The sequence below is a fragment of the Cornus florida genome, unplaced genomic scaffold (assembly GCF_030987335.1).
Source record: "Cornus florida cultivar Cherokee Brave unplaced genomic scaffold, ASM3098733v1 CherokeeBrave_3.0.0_Hap2_Chr02, whole genome shotgun sequence".
NCBI classification, from domain to species: domain Eukaryota; kingdom Viridiplantae; phylum Streptophyta; class Magnoliopsida; order Cornales; family Cornaceae; genus Cornus; species Cornus florida.
Window position 1 is genome coordinate 22,891,567 of NW_026775572.1, and position 23,013 is coordinate 22,914,579.

Below are 23,013 nucleotides of genomic sequence, written 5' to 3' on the forward strand. Positions count from 1 at the left end.
ACTGCCTTTGCAATATGACCATTGTAACCCTGTGCCTATATATATATATAATTGAGGGGGGTTTTATATATATATATTTTTTTTGCCTATATTATAACTTTTCTTGAATGGACTCTACGTCATCATTATTTTGTGGAGCAATAGTCTGATTTTTTTTTAACAGAAATAGTGTGATTCAGTTGTAGGTGGGGGATTGGTACAAAATTTGTAAGTATGGAAATAGTTTTATATTTTTGAAAAACTGAAAATAGAGAATTATACAAAAAAATTCTTGCTTGGTTTAATTTTTTGAAAATTTAGTTATAAAAATATCTGTTTTCAACTATTTTAGAGTTACAAATAAAGTATACCCTTATATTCTGCTGCCAGCCAACAAATTCAAAATGTTTTAAACAGTTTTCTTTTTACGTTTTAAAAATATATATATAATAATAGAGCTTTTTCTTTTTTTTTTTTTTTTTTTTTTAAAACAACTGAAAATCAAAAAATTATATAAAAATTTATTTGATTGACAATTTTTAATTCAGTTAAAAAATAAATAAATATTTACTTTAAAATTGAATCAATCCGGTAGTTTTTTTTTTTTTAGGTTTCCTCTTCCACTTTGGTGTCCACTCCCAGTGAGTATCATGTCATCTTGCATTAGTAGATCTTATGTAGGTGATATTAAGATTTTCTCACATTAGTGGAGTTTGTTATATGTGAGCATCATTCTTGTCCTAAAAACAAAAAGGAAAAGCGTGCATTTAGTAATTCAGTGGATGTAAAAAACAAAAATGGATTGCTCAAAGTGTTGAAGCTTTACAATTTTAATAATCATCTAAATCAAATGACATTTCACCCTTGCGTTTCAAATGATTCTTTCAACACCATAGGGTCTTTTTCTTACAATACAATCTGATTATGTCATGTATGAATTTTATTTTTTATTTTTCCCCTTTCTTGTGCGTTTTGGCCAGAAATTGAAACCCAGATGGTTGCTCCTGAATTTAATATAATTCTCTATTTATTCAATTTAACATTGCATTTTATGGAGTCGCTGAATAACTTTAACCTGCGTGGAGAATTGAAATGTTTCTGTTAAATGTTGGAATACACCCCATCTTATTTCAAGTACAGAGTACACTGCAAAGCAGGGGACTAAGCATTGTTCTGAGAAAGTATTCATGCTAACATTTAAATAATAATAATAATAATAAATAAAATAAAATAAAATAAAATAAAAGAAGGAAATACTTTCATAGGATAAGAGAAACAATGAAATGTAAATAAAGATAAAAATGGGAAACTTATAAAATTAACTACAAAGTTCATAGATCAAGGGATGAACTTCTTAAAACCACAATAGAATGGATGGAGGACCAAACTTCTCCAATCAAAAAAGCAAATAGGAGATGAGTGAGATACTAATGCGAAAATAACTAACTTCACTGCTGCTCATCCTCGCGCTTGGATGTGATCTCATCTCCCCCGTCATCCTAAAAAGGGGTCCGGATCAGTAACATGAAAGTATAATGTTCTGAACGAAAAATATGAAAGAACATACAACGATCATCATAAAAGAATGAAAGTAAAACCTGCATGTCTGAGGTCCACAAAGTCAGATTATCACGAAGAAGTTGCATTATCAGAGTGCTATCCTTGTAGGATTCCTCTCCCAGTGTATCCAGCTCCGCGATCGCTTCATCAAAAGCCTGATTTTTTTTATTTTTTTGGAGTAAAGTGTGATTAGAAAACGAGGAACACAACCCACAAAAGCTACACAAAGACCTAATAAAACCCTGATAACAGTCTTAATTAAAGTTGCATTATCAGAGTGCTATCCTTGTAGGATTCCTCTCCCAGTGTATCCAGCTCCGCGATCGCTTCATCAAAAGCCTGATTTTTTATTTTTTTATTTTTATGAGTAAAGCATCATTAGAAAATGAGGAACACAACCCACAAAAGCTACACAAAGACCGAATAAAACCCTGATAACAGTCTTAATTAAAGTCCAAAGCATAACAGTGTTTTGGCATATGCCAAAGCCAACAACAGTTCAAGAAATGAATCTGGTCAACTATAGAAAGGATTGGTTACAAAAGACCAAACACATTTGCCTCTAAAATTTGAATCATGGGGCCCACAGGTGGTCCTTTGCATCTGGTTAGGGCAATTCATGAGACAAAAAAGGGTCGCAATGATGTTTGAGTTTGAACAAGTGTTGAAAGGAGGGTGACAACATAATGGTCCTTTGTTAGATTTAAAACCGACATTTTGATTGAAGGAACATGCAGAAAGAAACCAAAAAAATAAAATAAATATATAAAATATAAGCCATCACCAAGCATGATTCTATCTATTTATCTTGCCAATATCTATAATTAGCAACATAAAATCAAAGTTTTAAACTAGAGTTTCAAGATATGTTCTGTTACCTGTTTTGCAAGACTACAAGCTCGATCAGGTGAATTCAAAATTTCATAATAAAACACAGAGAAATTAAGAGCCAGTCCTAGCCGAATTGGATGAGTCGGAGCCAAATCTGCATTTGCTATATCCTGGAAACATGATATTAAATAAAGACCAAAATAATTAATCATCAACAGTGATCATATCATGATTATAAAAATATTAAAATGTATTTTCATCCAAATTCAAGTATCACCAAGATAAACCTGTAGATTCAATAAGAAGATCAAGATTTCCCATAACCGCAGAGTCATGAAGGCATAAAATTCACATTAAACTTTTCAATTGAACGAGACGAAAAGCAATAGAAATCAAAATAAACTGAGTTATCTCATATGGACACTTCTAAATGTGTTTAGGTCAAACACGAACCTGATCAACAAAAGTAAGGCAGAAGAAATTAAAAGTTCAATGGGATTTTCCAAAGTAAAATTTTCACATGTAGGACTCAATTACATACACATTCTTCAGTTTACACTGAAAAATCAATTCTTTTTTACATCCTTACATAGAACAAATACCCAATATCTACAGTTATAAAAGAACTACGAATTCATAAATCCCAAGAAATTAACAAACATCTCATCATACACATTCACAAAATTTTGCAAGAATAGTGAAACAAAATGTCCCTCATTAAATCAAATTGAACAAATACCATTTATATTCATAAAAAATAAAAATAATAAATAATAACAAAAAAAAAAAAAAAACTACGTTTTAGAGTATCTTGAACTAATTTAACTCAAATTTCAGTCACAATGAAAGCAACAATGTCAAACGTGTCAATGCATAATTCTATATAATTTCTCCAAATACAAACCGCAATAAATAAATAAAAAGCATAAAAATTTTCAATTCATCAACCGATCAAATTATATCCACACACAATTGCACAAACCTGCGCAGACTTATACGCATTGAGCGTATTCTCGGCAGCCTCCTTCCTGTCTCCTCCGGTCTTGAACTCCGCCAAATACCTATGATAATCTCCCTTCATCTTCAAATAGAAGACCTTGGAATCCCCGGCGTTGGCCGTGGGTATCAATTTCGAATCGAGCAGTTTGAGAATGCCGTCGCAGATCGAAGAGAGCTCGGTCTCGATCTTGGTCCGGTAGTCCTTGATGGTGGCGACGTGGTCGGAGTTGCCGCGAGACTCCTCCTTCTGCTCGATCGACGATATGATCCGCCAGGAAGCCCGGCGTGCGCCGATCACGTTCTTGTACGCCACGGAAAGGAGGTTGCGCTCCTCCACCGTCAGCTCCTCGGAGTCGCCGACGGCGGTGGACACCTTCTCCATAAACTCCACCATCTCTTCGTAGCGTTCGGCTTGCTCGGCCAGTTTCGCCATGTACACGTTTTCTTCGCGGGTAGAAAGGGAAGCCATTGGTGGAATTTGGTCGAGATCTGATCTCAAAATGTGGTTTTTAGAGAGAGAAAGAGAGATGGAGAAAGGAAGCAGTAACTGGAGAGAGAGAGAGAGAGGCGAATTGGTGATTCAATTTTTGCAGATGTTACAGAGATAACATGGAATTATGGATTTTTAATTTTATTTATTTATTTATTTATTCTTACCTTACTTTAGCTTTTTCTTAATTTTATTTTAGGTAAGGAGATTATATTTATAGTTCACTTTCTACCTTTTTATTTTTAATTTTTTAAAAAAAGTTGTAAAACCAAGAATGTTCAATAATTTCAATTACATTGTCTGTGGCCACCTCTCACTACTTATATATTTATATTTCAGTTAGAATTTTTAAATTATTGAAAGGACAAAATTACTCCTTAAAAGTGGAGTATATAGATTTTCTAATACTACAAAGTACAAACTGAATGTATATTTTTAATGCTTTTTTTCTTTAAAAAATAATTATTATTATTATTATGTTTTATTATTTTATTTTTTAAGTAAATTACAGTCACTCACTTGACCAAGACCACAGAGGTCCAAAGTCCAAACTATGAACTATGAACCTATTTTTTTTTTTTTTTGGCATTATCCAATGGAGCATTAACAAAATTCTGGTTTGAATTATATTTAGTTTTAGGTTTTTTTTTTTTAATCAAATATAAATGTAACAGTGTTGCTTTTCTCCTTGTGAATCAACTTCTATGAACTACATAAAATAAAAAAAAAAAATGGAAACTATGCCTGCTTCAATTTATTAATTTCATTGTGCTTTTAAACGTTCCATCCCCAGAAGTGAGAATTTCATTCATTCAACCTCTCTGTTTGATAAAATACAAATTGTGTTCTCAAATGGAAATCCAAACATCCAATGGTTCGGATTTATCGTTCGTCACCTCCAAATGCTTTATCAAAGTTTCACCAGCAAAAGGGTTCGAAACTGTCACAGTGTACTCTCCATGAAAAATGCGGTTTGCATAGACCCCATTCTTGCCGGTCACTCCTTGTAAGCTCTCAGTCTTCCACTCCCTAATTAAATTGTCAATAACATCTCCGGGAGGCAAGTTCGTGAAATTCAGGTCTGTCAAACACATATAACCACAACCTCCTTGCTTCCGCGCTGACCACATTATGATTCCTTCAACAGCAGGATGTGAATACAACTCCCTCATGATTTCCTCCAAGTATTTAGCCTGTCAATTAAAATTCAAACTCATCAACATTAGAACGTCTAACAAAACCAGGGAAAATAATAAGTCTAACATAAGTTTTCAATTATCTAGGAAGATTACCTGATTTGGGCCTTTTGTAACATCTAATTCTGTAATCCATAAAGGATTTTTGGTTGTGCCAAGAACATCTAAGCACGCGCGCATATAAGCTAGATCCAGCTCCCTGAAATGAGCTTGTAATCCAATTCCTAACACCATTTCTTCATTTCCCGGAAAAGATCTGATCTCCTTGAGCTTTTCCAGAAACTTAGATGGAATGGCATCCAAGTCTGTCGGATCCTCCAATGTATTAAACTCATTTACGAACAAAGGTGTCTTGTTATCTAGCGCGTGTGCAATCTTGTAGAACATGGCGGAAGCATTTGGACCTATTTTATCTTCGAAGAATGAGAAGTGCATATTCTCATTCACCACATCCCATGCAATAAACTCACCGGAATACCTTGACATTACTGAACCAATTCGTCGCACTGCTGCACTCAAAAGCTCTTTTGGGGATAAAGATTTGACCCAATCCATGATCTGTTTCGTATCATCCCAAAAAATGGTATGGCCTCTCACTGAAATCCTATGCTGTTTAGCAAACGCGAGCATGGCATCTGAGAGAGAGTAGTTCTCATGTCTAGGAATTACCTCGTTGGAATACCATTTCATTTCATTGTCAAAAACTGTTGTAGTAAATCGCTTGGCGAACCAGTTTTGGTAAGCCTTGTTTTCTATGATACTCGGTGCAATGGCAGAACCAAGTGGGAAATGAGGCCTTGTATGCTTGATGTTAATTTTCACTCCTTGGAGCCTTTTTCCTTTCTTGTTAGAGACATGGAATCTAACTTCTCTCTTTCTTATCTGCAAAAGAAAATAAAGCTTTTTGCATAGTGATAGCCCTCACTCTGTATTGGTGATTTGGTGTCAATGATAAGAAACTGTTTATGCAGACCTAGAAAATGCTTTAACAACACAAAATTGAAGCATAGATAAAATTACCTTGTCTATGCTTTTGGATTGTTGGTCTCTCCATTGACTTCTAGTAAATGGTTGTAGAGACACATTATCTACCCATAACTCAATGCCGGTGTTTTGGCTCTACAGAAATCAATAACAATAAGAAAAAACCCAATGTTGTTAGGGCATGATGAGTCTTCTGAGGATCGAAATCATAATGTACCTCAAAATAGAGCTCGGCTGGCATGGTGACATTCACGGTGAGCCCTCCTTTTATCATAGACCAGCAGCCGGATTGAGCTATAACAGAGCCCACAGTCATACTAATTTTTTGTGAATTTCTGAATTTAGCTGCCACTATCTCATTTCCTTCACTAATTTGTACCCAAGCTGGAAACATTCCAAAATGTTTGTCAAAACAAGTTTTTAGAAATTCAAGAAACAATCATTTATAGGTAAATTACCTGAAAATGTATATAAAAGCCCTTCCTCTAAGTATAGCCACTGTGAGAAACTGTCATATGGTTGACTTCTGTTGTAGGCTACAATAAACTTGTTCCCCATGCTTGCTCTTCTCACTTCAATTTTCGCATCTCCAAACACACCCCATCCTTCTAAGCCACTTTCAAAGTTAGGATTCGCCACTAATCCTCCTTCATATTGAGGTTCTAGAGGATTAACCAAGCACTGAAAATTGGAAAAAGCATTTTATTAGGGGGTGTTTTATTCAAACAACCATTGTTCATGTCATATTTTTATGTCAAATTTGAGATAATATAAACAATTTGATTTATTGCTTCCCTTTTCTCAATTCTTCTTTGAAGTTTTGATAGTGATTATTAAACATTGCTTTAGCAATCTAATGACTAATAATAACATGCTAATAAAATTAATGAATATGCATTGCATTCAATCAGATAGCCATAAAAGCTTCCAATGCTTGCCTTGTCACCAAGGGCTCCTTCCAAAGGCAAACGAGTGTGTGTGTGTGTGAGATTTACCTACCGGGAAAAAATGATAAGACTTGATTGAAATTTGAGTTTGCTAAAAAATTACATATAATGATTGCTGACATAGAGAATAGAAGAATTATATGTTACCTGGATGGTTGCAGAGTAGTTGTACAATGAAGCCTCAATTGCAAATCCTATATGAAGCAAAAGAGGTGAAGGCTCAGGTTTAATCCACTAGGGGGAAAGGAAATTATGAACTCTATCGATTTGGTCGAAAATTTAGTGAAGTTCAAGTACCTGTATATTTCCATCTCTTTAAAGAAAAATAAGGATAAAAAAAAAATGAAAAATTTTGTTTAGCTCTCTTATGTGACTAATTAAGATTTTTCATCAATTCCCTGAAAGGAAATCCTTTGTACTCGCATTTTTCTTATTGAAAGAGAACTTTTTTTGCAACTGTTTCTTCATTGAGATAAATAGAGAGCTTGTAACAACTCTCATCACCCTATTTAGACACAATATTGTCGACTGTCGGCTCTCCCGGATCAAAGACCTCTTAACTTTGGAGTTCTGATGGGTTCACGGCCTTAAAACGCGTTGTGTCATAGAAGGGTGTTGAACCTTATATATAGCACTTCACCTTTCCAGACAATGTGGGATCATGACGCCTTGTAGCCTGTCAGTGTGGTATTTCGTTCAGTGTCTCGCACCCGCTCACATCACAGCCGCCCATATAGGTCGTCACAATCACCCCTCATGGGGCCCAACTTCCTCGTTGGCCACATTTCTAGTTAGGCTCCGACTCTGATACCATTTGTAATAACTCTCACCCTACTCAAACACAATATTGTTCGTTTTTGGCTCTCCCGACCCAGGGACTTCCCAGGAGGTCACACATCCTGGTACTTCTCCAGAGTAAGCAGACTTAACTTTGGAGTTCTGATGGGTTCACAGCCGTCACGGCTTTAAAACGCGTTGTGTCATAAAAGGGTGTTGAACCTTACATAACACTTCACCTTCTTCCGATGATATGGGATCATGATACCCTGTAGCCTGCCAGTGTGATAGCTCGTCCAGTGTCTCGCACCCGTCAACATCACACCCGCCCACAGAGTTGGTCACATAGTACCACTCTAGATGAATAATAGCTGGAAAAACAAACATGGCTTAGTGTTTTTTTCAGAAAATTGAATGATTAGAAAACTATTGTATGGTCTAGTTTGGATTGAAGAATTGAATAGAATGTTAACGAGGGAAGTGGTTTCAGATGTTTTATGGAGTGCGCGATTATACAAACCTGCCAAAAGTAGAGACCATAGCACCACAAATATTTTGGTTTCATTGTAAAGCTTCATTTGTCCAACAAGAATAAGATCCTGAAAGAAAGAAAACATGGTTTAAGTTATGGTAAAAATTTAAAAGAAATTAAAAAAAAAAAAAAAAAAAAAAAAAAAAGGATTAATTATTTAAACCATCCCTTTAAAATCTAATTGTCATTTGGCCACTGATTTGTTTGGTTAACAATGTGAACTTGATAAACAATCTTGCATATTAAAAATGCAACATAATTCTTCTACACTATGTAAACTATGTTTTTGGAATCATGAAAAACAAAATCAAGATGGCATTTCAAATGTAGACTGAAACTTAAAGTAATGCATTGATGGTGAAAAGCAATAACTTGAATGTTGATTCTCCTTTCCTTTCCTTTCTAATTTGTTGGATCTTCAACTCTCTCTCTTCTCTCCTCTGTTTTTAAGTTCATTACAAGTGAGAATTAGGACCATGAAAGGTAAATAAATTCTAACTTGTCAGGGGTTTTATGCTCTTCTGTTAGCCAAAGGCTGAAATTAATGCTTTTGGCTTTGAAATTAAATAAAATATTTTGTTTACGGAAACGGTGTATAGATGCAGGTGCAACTTACATAAATACCACTTAAATGTATCTTAATACTGAAAAACGGTTACAGTTTTAAGAGCCTAGCATTATATATTTTACGGATGGTTGCATATTTTATACAATATATCCCTTTAAACAAGATCATCATATTTCCATAGTTGTCATAAATTATTGATTGGTTTTTTTAAGGTCAGACAGAATATGTGAGATTGTGAATTTGTGAGACACCAGTCATTAATCAATTATTTTGAAAGTTTGATTTTTTAATGCAACAAAAGAGATTTTTATTTTTACTTTTATTTTATTATTATTATTTTTTTGCAACAATGAGGGAGGTAGGTTAAGAACGCCTTTAAACTTTGGATACAGATTCTCTCCATACAAATCTTTCTCTAGCTCTCTCCAAACTTAATCCAAAGTCAATATTAAAACACATGATTTGAGATCACTTACCTATAGTACACTGTTTTGGAACCAAACGGGACCTTAACGGCAAATCTTTTCTATACAAATTCAATACCCAAATTTCTCTCTCTTACACTTACCAAAAAAAATTCCCTTGTTTTTTAATCTCTCCTTAATCTTCTCTTTGACTAATGATGTAATTTTACTTATTTAAGTTTAAGGAACAGAGGAAGTTCCATTATATTATATTTTGACTGATACTGAAGATTCAACAATATCTTCGTGGTTGAGAGTTGAGACTATTGATCAACAGAAGACCCAATATCTTCGTGTGTTCTTGGTTTAATATAAGAACCATCTCCTCTACAAAATCGCATAAGAAAATATACCTCTGTGAGAGTTGATAGATGACAAAAGATTTTTTTGAATGATTTCTTGAAATACCGAAACGTGATCTAGGGTATTTAAAACACCCAAATCAATTATTTGGTCTCAAATACCCAAATTAAATCGAAATCTTCGTGGCTTCAAGACATCAGTGAAGGTTGAGATTGAATGGAAAAGAGATAAGCGTGAAATGTTTTTTTTTTTTTTTTTTTTTCAAAAAAAGGGTTTCGTACAAAGAGAATATTAAGGAGAGATGAAAAAAGCGAGGAAATTTTTTTTGGTAAACGTAAGCGAGAGAAATTTGGATATTGAATTTGTTTACTTGGTCTCAAAACGGTATAATGTAGGTAAGTGATCTCAAATCACGTGTATTAATATTGACCTTTGGATTAAGTTTGGAGAGAGTTGGAAAGAAATTTATATGGAGGGGATCGTATCCTTAAACTTTTGTGTTAAAAAATTGAACATGAAGTCAGCAACTCAGCATAAGAAATTTATTTTGCATCTTAATTTTGCGGGATAAAACAAGTTATTGTAAATGGGATTGGGAAGATTATGGACATTATTTTGCAAAATTAGAGTGAAGCACTACATTTCCTAATATTATGTAGTGATACACTTTCTAATATTATGGACATAAATGTATTTTTGAAGAATAATCATATATTTTATTTGAAAAATGATATTTACGGCGATGAATTTGACCGATTTGCCAGTTAGAATCCTAGGTGGCGTCGAGCTGGCGAAAAAAAAAAACAAAACAAAAAGAAAGGGCTCGGTGCAATCCATTCATCTTCCCCGGTCTCTCCTCTCTCTCTAACCTCCCTCGAGTTGCAGATCTGATCTGAACACAAGGGAAACGGTGAGACAGGTAGAGAGTTGCATCTGTGGAGAAGAAGCAGAGACACGGCCGGCGAAGCTGATCGGAATAGACAATCGGAAAGTATACAAACCGGCACCGACTAATCTGTTTAGAACAGAAGAGCCCGGGGTAGGTGGTGTCGTTGTCTGCCGAAGGTGGAGATTGGCACCGACGGGAACAGTCTCTTCACGGCGTCGTAGAAGGCAATAAGATAGGCGGCGGTGGGCGCGTGTAAACGTGTCGGCCGACGGTGACGATGAATCATGGAAGACGCCGGTGAGTTTGGTTCAATTTTTTTAGATCGCGAAATTTCAGATTGTCATCGTTGTGCGTGGGTCGCCTGTGGCTGTCACGAGTTGTGTCTTCACCGTAGGAAACTGGTCTGATTTTGCTGTCGTTGTTTGCATAGGTGAGGCTTCATCGGTTCTTTGTCCTTTTGGACACAATAAAGGTTGTATTTGGATGGCAAATCGTATACATACATCTTCAAATCCTTCAACAAACCTTGATGGGTTCTGGGTTGTTGTATAAATGTGGTGTTGGGTGATTCGAAGAGGGCACGGGAGGTTAATGGTAAGCTTTTAGATAGAGAAAGGAGGTGATTTTAGAGAGAGAATCAGTGGGTTCGTGGGTATTGGGGGTTTGGATGATGAGATAAGAAGTGAAGAAATAGAAGGAGAGAGAAAACCAGCGAACCCATTTGAAGTACCTGTACCAAAAGATGTGATCTTCATGTTGTCTTCCATGTTTGCTCTGTACAAGTCGCATCCTCACAACTATTGCTTGCTCTGTACAACTATTGCTTGTCACAATCATTGGATTTGAAGTTAGGATTGGTGGATTCAAAGAGACACCACCAAAAACTGCCGACAGTGAAATCCCGGCGATGATGGAGAAGAAAGCAGATCGGCGACGGAGGAGGACTCCACTCCAAGCAACGGCACCACCTACCCCGGGCTAATCTTTTCGCGCGTTGTGATCGGAAAATGGCGCGTGTGATGATGTGAACTCGTTGTATGATTAATTTATGCCGGATGGAGTGCCACATCATTTCTGCCTTGCAAATCGGCCAGACATTGCTGCCTGTCTATCATGACCCATTTTATGGGCGCGAATCACCTGTGCAATTCCTATACGGTTTAATTTTTAAATAATCCATATTTGGCCACATCATTTTTCAGCTAACCGACACAAAGTGTTTGGCCATTTATAACTACGTCACAGAATTTAAAAAGTAACCTCATTATTTTTAAAAGGAAACATCACCACTTTTAATTTCAAATAATACCACCATTTATAAGTAACATTTCACCAAATAACATCACACAGTCTAAAAAGTAACATCACCACCATTTAAGTAACAATTGCACCACCATTTATAAGTAACATTTTACCACCATTTATAAGTAACATCACAAAAGTCTAAAAGTAATATCACCATTTATAAGAAGGTAATATCACTACTTAAATGGTGATGATGTTACTTTTTAGACTATGTGATATTATTTTTAGACTTATGTGATGTTACTTATAAATGGTGGTGAAATGTTACTTGGTGCAATTGTCAAACACATTCTTAGTGTCTGTTAAGTGGAGTAAAACGTGACCAAACCAAGGCCACTTACCGCTCACTGTAGAAAATAGCACGGGAAAGTCACAGCAGGTGATTCGCGCCCCCATTTTATTTATATATATATAATAAAGAATCTAGTGCAAGAGAAGAAAGCTGAATGTAAATATCATCACTCAAATAGAATTGGGATAAAATTAGGAGTGTTAATTTGATTGGTTAGGGAAATAGGATATAATTACAATATGGTGGATTTGTTGATGTAATTTTTATTATTTTCAAAAATAGGGAGATTATGAAAATAAGTACACTTAGATATTTGTCGAATCCGGTCCAAACACGTGTCAAATAAGTTAGAAAAATTCTAAAAAGTGAATATTTATTTTTCTGTTGGACACGAAATACAAATATCTAACTTTAAGTTTCAAATTAATGATTTTATTAATGATTATAGAGATTAAATGGAAAAAAATTATTTATACAAAACAACATATATTTTATTATTATTTTTTAACGTATTCATGTTGTACCTAGTTTTTGAAAATTTATTACTTACCTTATCCCACATTACTCTCACTTGAATCCATCTAATGCATGAGGAGACTTGGACTTTTCCAGCTTCCCAAAGAGGTCCTAACAACGAACCTCATTGATTAATTTCTTATTGCATTATTTCGAATTTATTTTAGTTTTAGAGTGTATTATCAAAGATCATTGTTGATTTCCTCTATGCCAAATCAACTTATACGAGCTACTAAAAAAACAAAGTCATGCTCACTATGCATTCTTTAATTTTTCAATGTTGTGTTGAACTTTTCATCCTCAGAACTTCAGAAGTATAAATCATACTAGTTACATTACACTTCACTGGTCATATGTTTTCCATACTGAGTTTTAATCTAAATTTCAATCTATCAGCAATTCAACTCTCCGATCAAAATGCTAGATACTAATCGATTCACAATTTCATTCATTCAACTTTTTTGTTAGCCAAAACACAAATTGTGTTGTCAAATGGATATCCAAACATCAAATGGTTCAGATTTATCACTCGTCACCACCAAATGCTTTGTCAAATTTTCACCAGCAAAAGCGTTCGAAACTGTTACAATGTACTCTCCATGAAAAATGTGGTTTGCGTAGACTCCATTCTCGTCGGTCACTCCTTGTAAGTTATCTGTCTTCCACTCTTCAATTAACTTGTCGACAACATCTCCGGCAGGCAAGTTCTTGAAATCGTTGTTTGTTAAGCACATGTTACTGCAACCTGTTGGTTTCCACCCTGACCACACTATGATTCCTTCAACAGCAGGATGCGAATATGCCTCCCTCATAATTTCTTCCAAGTATGTAGCCTATCAATTAAGAAACAAACTCATCAACACCGGCTTAGAAAACGAATTAATGGGATGATTAGTTTAATACAAGTGCTTATTTATCAAGGAAAATTACCTGATTCGAGCCCCTTTCAACGTCTAATTCTGTAATCCATATAGGCATTTTGGTCGCGCCAAGAAAATCTAAGCTTGCGCGCATATAAGCTATGTTTGGCTCGCTGAAATGACCTTGTAATCCAATCCCTACCACCATTTCTTCATTTCCCAGAAAAGATTTGATCTTTCTAAGTTTCTCCACATACTTTGCTGGAATGGAGTTCATGTCTTCCACGTACTCCAAAGTATTATACTCGTTCATGAACATAGGTGTTTCGTAATCTAGAGCTTGTGCAATCTTGTAGAACATAGCAGAAGCATTTGGACCTATTTTATCTTCAAAGAAGGAGAAGTGTAAATTCTCATTCATGACATCCCACGCAATAACCTCACCAGAATACCTCGACATTATTGAACCCATTCGGGTCATAGCTGCACTCAGAAGCTCTTTTGGGGACATAGATCTGACCCAATCCATATTATATTTTGGATTATCCCAAAATATGTTATGGCCTCTCACTGAAATTCTGTGCTGTTTAGCGAACGCAAGCATGGCATCTGGGATAGAGTAGTTTTCATGTCCACGAATTTCCTCGGTGAAATACCATTTCATTTCATTGTCAAATGTTGTTGCAGTAAACCGCTTGGTGAACCAGTTTTGGTAAGCTTTGTTTTCTAAGATAGTCAGTGCAGTGGCACAACCTAGTGGGAAATGAGGCCTTGTTTGCTTGATGTTAATTTTCACTCCTTGGAGCCTTTTCCCTTTCTTGTTAGAGACATGGAATCGCACTCTTCTCTTTCGTATCTGCACAAGAAAATATATAGCTTCTTGCATAGTGATCAACTCTGTCATCTTAGAAACCAAAACAAGCATCAATGGTCACCCTTACTCTATATTGGTATATGATAAGAAGTACATTGTTAATGCAGAACTAGAAAATGCTATAAGAACACAAAATTGAGCTACAACTTGCTTACCTTCTTTAGGCTTTTGGATTGTTGATCTCTCCATTGACTTCTAGTAAATGGTTGTAGAGACACATTATCTACCCATAACTCAATACTGGTGTTTTTGCTCTATAGAAATCGAAAATAGCAATTTCTAAGAAAAAAGCCGATATTGTTAGGTCATGATGAGTATTATGAGGATCCGATTCATAATGTACCTCAAAATGGAGCTCGGCTGGCATGGTGACATCCACGGTGAGCCCTCCTTTTAGCATAGACCAGCAGCCAGGTTGAGCTATAACAGAGCCCACAATCATACTAAGGTTTTGTGAATTTCTGAATTTAGCTACTACAATCTCATTTCCTTCACTAATTTGTACCCAGGCTGCAGGAAACATTCCAAAATGTTGTCAAAAGTTCAAAACAAGTTTTCTGGAAACCAAAGAAACAGTCATTTATCGGTAAATTACCTGAAAATGAGTATAAAAGCCCTTCCTCCAAGTACAGCCATTGTGAGAAACTATCATATGGTTGACTTCTATTGTAGGCTACAATAAACTTGTTACCCATGCTTGCTCTTCTCGCTTCAATTTTCGCATCTCCAAACCTACCCCATCCTTCTATGCCATCTTCAAAGTTAGGATTAGCCACTAACCCTCCTTCATATTGAGGCTCTAGAGGATTAACCAGGCACTGATATTTGGAAAAAGCATTTTATTATTGGGTTCTTATTCAAACGACTATTGTTCATGTAATGTTTTTATGGCACATTTGAGATCATATAGACAATTTAATTTATTGCTTTCCATTTCTCAATTCTTCTTTGTAGTTTTGTCACTAATCATTAAGATTGTTTTAGCAGTCCAATGGCTAATGATATCATACTGATAAAATTAATGAATATGAAGTGCATTCAATCAGATAGCCCGTGGTCATCAAATTAATAAGAGCTTCTCATGCTAGCCTCGTCACCAAGGGCTCTGCCTAAGTGGTATGTCGTCCTCCTTCCAAATGGAAGGTTGAGGATTTGAGCCACCAATGGAGCAAATGAGTTTGTGTGTGTGTGTGTGTGTGAAAGTTGAGTTTGCTAAAAAATTACATGTATTGTTTGCTTACATGGAGAATAGAAGGATCATATGTTACCTCAATGCTTGCAGAGTAGTTGTACAATGAAGCCTCACTTGTACGTCCTATATGAACCAAAAGAGGTGAAGGCTCAGGTTTAGTCCATTAGGGGCAAAAAAGAAATTATGAACTCTATTGATGTGGTTGAAAATTTAATGAAGTTCTTGTAAATGGAAATCAATGAAATATATATATATATATATATATATATATATATATATATATATATATATATTATTTAGCTCTGTTATTTATGTGACTAATTAAGATTTGTCATCAATCCCCTTCTTGAAAGAAAAAGATCTTTACACTTGCATTTTTCTTAGTGGCTTAGTGCTTCTTAGAAAATTGACTAACTTAATTCAGGTGTTCTAAGGAGTTACGATACAAACCTGCTAAAAGTAGAGACCATAGCACCACAAATAATTTGGCTTCAGTGAAAACCTTCATTTCTCCAGCAAGAACAAGACCCTGAAAGAAAGAAAGAAAACATAATCATTAAACATCTAAAAAAAATGATTAATGCATTATTAAACCATCACTTTGAAAATCTAATTGTCATTTGGCCACTGATTTGTTTGGTAAACAATCACAACTTGAAAAACAATAACTTGAATGTTGATTCTCCTTCCCTTCCCTTTCCTTCCATTCTTTCCAATTTGCTGGATCTTCAAGTCTCTCTCCTCTTTCTTCTGTTTTTTAAGTTCATTACAAGTGAGAGTTAGGACAATGAAACGTACATACAAACCAATCAAATCTAACATGTCACGGGTTCTATGCTCCACTACCAGTCAAAGGCTGAAGTTGATGCGTTTAGCATTGAACCAAATCAGATATTCCTTCTTCCTGGTTAATACTAAATCATGTACTATTCTAAATTCTCTTTAAAATTAAATGAAACGCTTTGTAACCGAATAAAAAGAGGTGGAACTCACGTGAGCTCCACTTGAATGCATCTGAAAGTTAAGAAATACTTGATCCTCGATTAAGATTCACAATATCGGTGAGCAACTCTTGATTCTCGTTTTAGATTCACAATGTCGGTGAGCCTGACACTATTTTAAAATTATTCCTTAATGCGTTACAAATTTCAAACTATGTGAATGCAAGTTGAAAGTTAGAGGGGTTATATATTTACGCAATCTCTCACTCCAAACAAACTTCATGAATTGGACCACACTACTAAATTTGCATCACACAAAGTAAAGATGAGCTATAACTTTTACACCTCAACATTAGGATGAAGGCCGTCGTATTTCCATATGTGTCTTAAATCATTGATTGGCATGACAAGGACTATATATCTTATAAGCAATACATACATACATACATATATATATATATATATATATATATATATATATATATATGTGCATCACACAAAGTAAAGATGAGCTATAACTTTTACACCTCAACATTAGGATGAAGGCCGTCGTATTTCCATATATGTCTTAAATCATTGATTGGCATGACAAGGACTATATATCTTATAAGCAATACATACATACGTATATATATAATTTTTTTTTTTCCTTTTTATATTTTGTGGTCCATGTTAAATCATTGATGCGGTATTCACAAAGAGTAATAACATTAAACACTCAATTTTTCTGCACATGCGCTATGTTTTTCCTTTTCTTAGCACACTCACAAACTACAATAGTGTAACAAGTATTTATGCGCTCCACCTTTGAGAGAGAATTTTGTTATCTCATTTATTAAATAAATAAATAGAGTTGAGTTGAAGAAAAAATAGAGTGAGAATATGATTTTCATTTTTTAAAAAATGTTAAGAATAATAACCATTTCATGCGAAGTTACACGTTATTTCGTGGTAGGATAAGGAAGTTCACTACGAGTGCTTTTGAATTTATATATTAATTAGTATGAAGTTAGCTTAAGAAATTTATTTTGCATCCTAATTAAGCAATAAAACAAGCTATTGTAGGTAGGATTGGGAATTTAAGACTTTTTTGGTAAATACTTTTGTTTGCTAGACTCTATATATCTCTATATCTATATAATAATATATTGTTGTATTTCATTGCCTATATCCAACACCTTTATTTCAAAAATGTAATACTCATCACCTATTTTGAAATGATATTACTAATTTGAACTAAAGAGTGTTACATTCTCAAAGTAATTGGCCCAAACTCGATATAAAATTAATCATTAAATTAAAAAAGAAAAAAAGAAAAAGAAAAAGAAAGAAGAAGCTGAGAATGCTACACCGATTTTAGACCCAAAAAAACTGAAAATGCTAAGCTTGGTTAACCCAAAACCAAAGCCCATATCTAAACTTAGTTGGTCAGTATTGACTCGACCCACAACACACCAACCCAACCCAAAAGACTTGTATATATTTTATGGGCCCACAATTTGAACCATGTTATTCGGCCTGGGAGAGATTTCCTTTCTCCACATTGAGGAGTTGCAGAGTTGATTGAAGATGAAGGTTTTGATCCCTAAAACTAAGGGTGTTCAAAAAATTCGGTAAACCAAAAAATCGGATCGTACCATACGAAATTGGGCGGTTTGGTCATGCTATATAGCGATTTGGTCTGATCCTTGACTCAAAATTATGGAACCGTAACTTCTCGATCCGGTCCTGATTTAGGGTCGTGCTGGACCGGACCAGCCAGGACCGAACCATTATTATGTTGTATATATATATATATATATATACAGTAGTGTTCAATTGCTCCTTGAGAGTAAGAAATTAAATACTCATTTTTAATTGTAGCCTTAAGATATATATATATATACAGTAGTGTTCAATTGCTCCCTGAGAGTAAGAAATTAAATACTCATTTTTAATTGTAGCCTTAAGATCTAATCATACAACAATTAGTTAATTTACTTTTATTATCTTTATTTTAAGAAACTTACATTTTCTATCGTAAAAGAAAAATGACAGAATTAGACAATTTATTAAAGGAAACAAGAATAAAATAATTTGGTTACTTTTTACCAATTTCGCAAGCAGTCACTAAGACGAAGTAAAATTAATCTAAAATTAAAATTCATCATTTTTAGTTTTTTTCCATACTTTTATCAATTCTATTTATAAATTATGAAAAAACTTAGGATTTGCAATAATATTATACATATTTTGGCATGTTTTTACCGATTAAAACTTTGAACATTTAATTTACCAAAAAATATAAAAAATAAAAAAGCACTGAAAACATTTAGATGGATATATAATAATATATTAAGAGTTTTTTTGAATTATTTTTCTAAAAAGTTTATGAAGTCAATAGTAGTATCCTAATTTTAAATTAGTTGCTGAACAAATTCAAAATATTTTATTAAGCTGAGTATAAAACATGGATCAATCTTGAAATTTGAGTTTTGATTATAATCAATACTTCTCAAAAAATCTTTATTTAATGGCCATTTTATTTTTCTCTTTTGATTAACCTTTTTTGGTTTATATTGTTGCTTGCTAATTTGTTGAATAAACAACTAGATTATTTCATTTTTGTTTCCTTTAATAAATTGTCTCATTCTGTCATTTTTAATGGTATGGAAAGAAAATATAAGTTTCTTAAAATGAAGAAAATAAAAGCCAATTAAGTAATTGCCGTAAGATTAGATTCTAAGGTTACTGAATATCTAATTTCTTGCTCCCATGAAGCAATTGAACACTACTGTATATTTATATACGTATATCGTATCTTAAACCTAAACAAAATAAAGTTCTCACGTGCCCCATTTCTTTCTTTTATACTTTAAATTTCTTTTAAAAAAAGTTTAAATTTTCTTTCAAAAAAAAAAAACTTTGCTCCCCTCTAAATTAAAATAAAAAAGAAATCAACTAAAACAGACAAATCGAACAGAACCAAATCGCAAAAAACCGATTTGGCTTGGTTTGGTTCCATAAACATTATAGTTCGATCTAATTTAAAAAATAATAGAACTATTATAAATAATTTAGTTTCAAAATACTCCCAATTCAGTCCAAACCGGACCATGCACTCCCACCTAAAAGGCTAAAACCCAATTTCAGTTCATTACTCTATTGGGTTCACTAATTTATATATATAGTTTATTTTGCAGTTTAATATAGCGAACCCAACCACTGTGTCCCAGAAAATGCTTGAAATCGATGACGATGAGAAGCTGTAAGTCTCTCTTTATATGCGTGTGTGTTTGTGAATTTATATATATATCCGTATTTTTTCGGTAAGACACGTTCTTGCTGAGAAAAACGAGGAAAAGAAAAGAAAATGATGTTTTTAATATTTGTGTTTCATCTTGATTTATCCTTCTCGATTTTTGTTTCTTTTGGCTTCCAAACTTATGGGAAATCTGACATTCCTTCAGATTTCTTTATGCATCTAGTATTTTCCTTGCAACCAAAAGGAATGCAGTAGTGGTTTTTGATCTGTCTTTCGTTGAGTGAATAAACAGTATACAAGATGTAACATAGGAGGATTTAAAATTTTGTATTGCCTTCACATTTGGTATATATGAAGTGAGTCAAGCGGGTATTAGCAAATTTGATTTCACTTCCGTTGATTTTAACCCACTGGCCAGGTTCAATTTGATCCTTTCAATCAAATTCCGGTTTCCTAAGATAATAGATAGATATGTGCACTCTTAATCACTGCTTTCGGAGTCTATATCCGAATTACTTCGGGTAGAAATATTGAATTTTCTCTACTTATGCAGTTATAGTATTCATGCTGTTTACTAGGAGAGGAAGCTCTGAGAACTTCCCCTTTGTTCTGAAGAATGAAATGTCCCACAGATGGAATGTTGGATTACCATAAAACCCTTGTTCTTTATGTATGTAAGGAGCTATTGTCATGGCATTATATAGCTTAACAATCTTTAATTGTCAAATTTTAGGTTTTTCGTTGCAGCTTATATGCGCATATTGGTTCTTTACTTAAGACATAATATCGTGAATTCATGACTTATAATCCATTTACACCGTTACTTTGATTACTAAAATCATTGTTGGTTTCTGGAGGGGTTCTCTGACTGTGCTGTTATGCCATTGCCTTGAGCAATTATGCTTCATTGTTAGTTGTTTAGTTTTTCTTTGCTTAAAATTTATAAATCCTGTTATTTGTGCATGTAATATGCTGGATTTTTTTATTTTTTATTTATTTTATACAATTTATCAGTTAAAATATTAGAAACTGCAAAGGGCTATGCTGTCTAATGACTTATTACTTATGTATTTCCTTATATATTGTGATACATTGTATGTCCAATTCTACAAAAGGTTAAAATATATATTTGATCTTCAATGAATTGTTGGGTTACAGTGTAAAGTATGTTTGTTTTATTAATTTCTTTATTGATGCTAGTTGCTACCTGTTGTATGAATGATATAAATTTTTACATTTTTATAATATTATACTTGATATTATTTATCTGTTATTGACTTAAAGCTTGTTCCAGCCACTCTTAACTGACATTTTTACATACAGCCTTGCCTTCTTTGACAAGTGGCTGGCACAGGAGGTCAGTGGTGATTCTCTTGGCGAGGTATACTATTACCACTCTCCTTCCATCTGCTTAAAAATTTTCTGATGAGCAATCTAGTCATGCTGAAACTTATCCTTTTGCTTGACTGGAGTTCAAGGGTTAAGCTCAGCAGCTCCGGAAAATGTGAGAAAAGCTCAAAAGTATGGGTGGCTGTGACAAACCATGAAGCAGGGAGTTCTGACTCCTGGTCGTGTTCGTCTTTTACTTCATGGAGGTCGGTGAATTGGGGGCATTTTATTTTGTGATAGTGAACCTAACGAATTCATTGAGGTCGCATTTGGAAACAACCACACTACTTTTGGGCATGCTTTTGCAATTTGTGTAGGCTCTTTCGTCGTAGTTACAGTGATGCTCTTAATTGTTTTTCTTTATCACCATTTAAGTTGGCAATCCTATTTGTGGAATAACTCTCCCCCTCTCCCATCTCTAATAAAATGAATCCTTAAATGCAAGAATTGCAAGTTTTTTCTTTTATTGTGGTGTAATCCGCCTTGAACTCATAAACTATCAATCTTCAGATACCTTCTTTTTTTGTTTGCTCAAGTTTCTTTGGTTGAGCTTTATCAGAAATCAAATGTCGCTAAATGAAGTTGATTCTACTTCATGTTCACTTGAACAGGCTCTGCTTGCTTCCATGGTTATGGAAGGTGCAAAGGAGAGCGGAGAAGGAAGGCTGTTCGCGGGTGCATTTTTCAGCCATGCCCTATCTGTTTTGAACCTGGTCATAGTCAAGAAGGGTGAGAAAGCGCTGCCTGGATAGGCTGACACTGAGAAACCCAATATGAGAGGTCCAAAGAGGGCATCAAAGATCCGGAAGCTCCTCAACCTCTCCAAAGAGGATGATGTCCGGAAGTATGTCAATACATACCCATACACTTGCTACAAAATCTGGTAGGGCTTGCATCATGTCTTTTTTATTTTTATTACCTGAGATGAAAAGTGAAAGGGGAATAGCAAGGAAATTTCATCTTGCTGCGGGTTTTCGAATAATTTAAGCATGTAGCTCAAGTGTTTTACATGCTACTGCCTCATTAACTTGCAACTATTATGTTATCTGCACGCTGCACCCAAAGATTTAAAATGATGAAAGCTAGTTGGAGACAGTCATCTTGTGCGATTGGTATGCATAAATGATTTATTAGGTTTCCAGCCATCATATCAATTGATGGGTTGTAACCATTAGGATTTTTTTTATGGTGTATCTGATTTATTAGGTTTCCAGCCATCTTCAGTGTATCTTATCCATATGTACAATGACCAATAATATTTAGACACGTTGGCATATAATTTTAAAATGAGACCCATACTTAATGATAAAATCAACTATAAGTCCTATTTTTCTTTTTTAATGACAAAAAAACTATCAATTCTCCATAAGTAATGTTCCCCTATATTAGTTATGAATATCTCAAACTTTCACCTTTACCCCTAATAATTTGTAATTATATATTTGTAGTGAATTTTATTTTTCTGCAAAGTTCATTTATCTAAAGTTTTAAACCCAATCAAAGTTCATTAATAATTTGTAACACTTACTTTGCCTCTTTGGAGACTCGAGCCCTCACCATCCACTTTGGGAGGCAGAGAATATAGACTCATAATAGTTGTGTCACACATCTTTAAAGCTGTAGTTAGAAGTAGAAGCATTACTCTTTTTTATTTTTATGTTGTAATTTATTTTTTTCGAGTAATTACATTCACTCACTTAACCACCAAATGACCAAGAACGATAGAAGTCCTAACTATGGACCTCACTGATTAATTTCTTTTTGTTTTATCAAGATCATTGTTGCTTTCGTCCATGTGAATCAACTTCACTGAGCTACTCAAAAAACACAAACATTCAACCAATATATAATGCTAACTATTCATGCTTTAGTTTATGAGCT

The 23,013-nt window shown here is 34.3% G+C and overlaps 3 protein-coding genes and 1 long non-coding RNA gene across 9 annotated transcripts; 1 reads left to right on the forward strand and 3 right to left on the reverse strand.

Moving 5' to 3' along the window:
* Positions 1-1,246: 1,246 nt before the first annotated feature.
* LOC132294250 (14-3-3-like protein B) lies at positions 1,247-4,028 on the reverse strand. Of its 2 annotated transcripts, none has more exons than XM_059792033.1 (4): positions 3,353-4,026; positions 2,418-2,540; positions 1,578-1,694; positions 1,247-1,478 (listed from the first exon to the last, which is right to left on the reverse strand). In XM_059792033.1, exons 1-4 carry the CDS (start codon positions 3,836-3,838, stop codon positions 1,428-1,430), a joined length of 777 nt encoding a protein of 258 aa, XP_059648016.1. In that variant the 5' UTR covers positions 3,839-4,026; the 3' UTR covers positions 1,247-1,427. The 2 variants fall into 2 exon arrangements, 1 of the variants encoding a protein (XP_059648016.1); XR_009478014.1 differs by having other exon boundaries at positions 1,449-1,478; positions 1,578-1,878; positions 3,353-4,028.
* A 679-nt stretch (positions 4,029-4,707) lies between these two features.
* LOC132295843 (endo-1,4-beta-xylanase 5-like) lies at positions 4,708-8,380 on the reverse strand. The gene is made up of 8 exons (XM_059794117.1): positions 8,284-8,380; positions 8,003-8,134; positions 7,134-7,180; positions 6,498-6,720; positions 6,257-6,423; positions 6,076-6,174; positions 5,152-5,937; positions 4,708-5,052 (listed from the first exon to the last, which is right to left on the reverse strand). Exons 1-8 carry the CDS (start codon positions 8,378-8,380, stop codon positions 4,708-4,710), a joined length of 1,896 nt encoding a protein of 631 aa, XP_059650100.1.
* Positions 8,381-10,445: 2,065 nt separating this feature from the next.
* On the forward strand, positions 10,446-11,713 carry LOC132294251 (uncharacterized). The gene is made up of 2 exons (XR_009478015.1): positions 10,446-10,816; positions 10,950-11,713. It is a non-coding gene; the product is annotated as an uncharacterized LOC132294251 (long non-coding RNA).
* Positions 11,714-13,065: 1,352 nt separating this feature from the next.
* LOC132294253 (endo-1,4-beta-xylanase 4-like) lies at positions 13,066-16,696 on the reverse strand. Of its 5 annotated transcripts, XM_059792035.1 has the most exons (9): positions 16,552-16,696; positions 16,228-16,308; positions 16,009-16,087; positions 15,635-15,681; positions 14,962-15,184; positions 14,710-14,876; positions 14,522-14,620; positions 13,563-14,348; positions 13,066-13,465 (listed from the first exon to the last, which is right to left on the reverse strand). In XM_059792035.1, the coding sequence occupies exons 1-9, from the start codon at positions 16,570-16,572 to the stop codon at positions 13,121-13,123; spliced, it is 1,848 nt and encodes a 615-aa protein (XP_059648018.1). In that variant the 5' UTR covers positions 16,573-16,696; the 3' UTR covers positions 13,066-13,120. The 5 variants fall into 5 exon arrangements, with proteins under 5 accessions (XP_059648018.1, XP_059648020.1, XP_059648021.1 ...); XM_059792037.1 differs by lacking the exon at positions 16,228-16,308 and having other exon boundaries at positions 16,552-16,695; XM_059792038.1 differs by lacking the exon at positions 16,552-16,696 and adding an exon at positions 16,405-16,422 and having other exon boundaries at positions 16,009-16,308.
* Between the last annotated feature and the right edge of the window lie 6,317 nt (positions 16,697-23,013).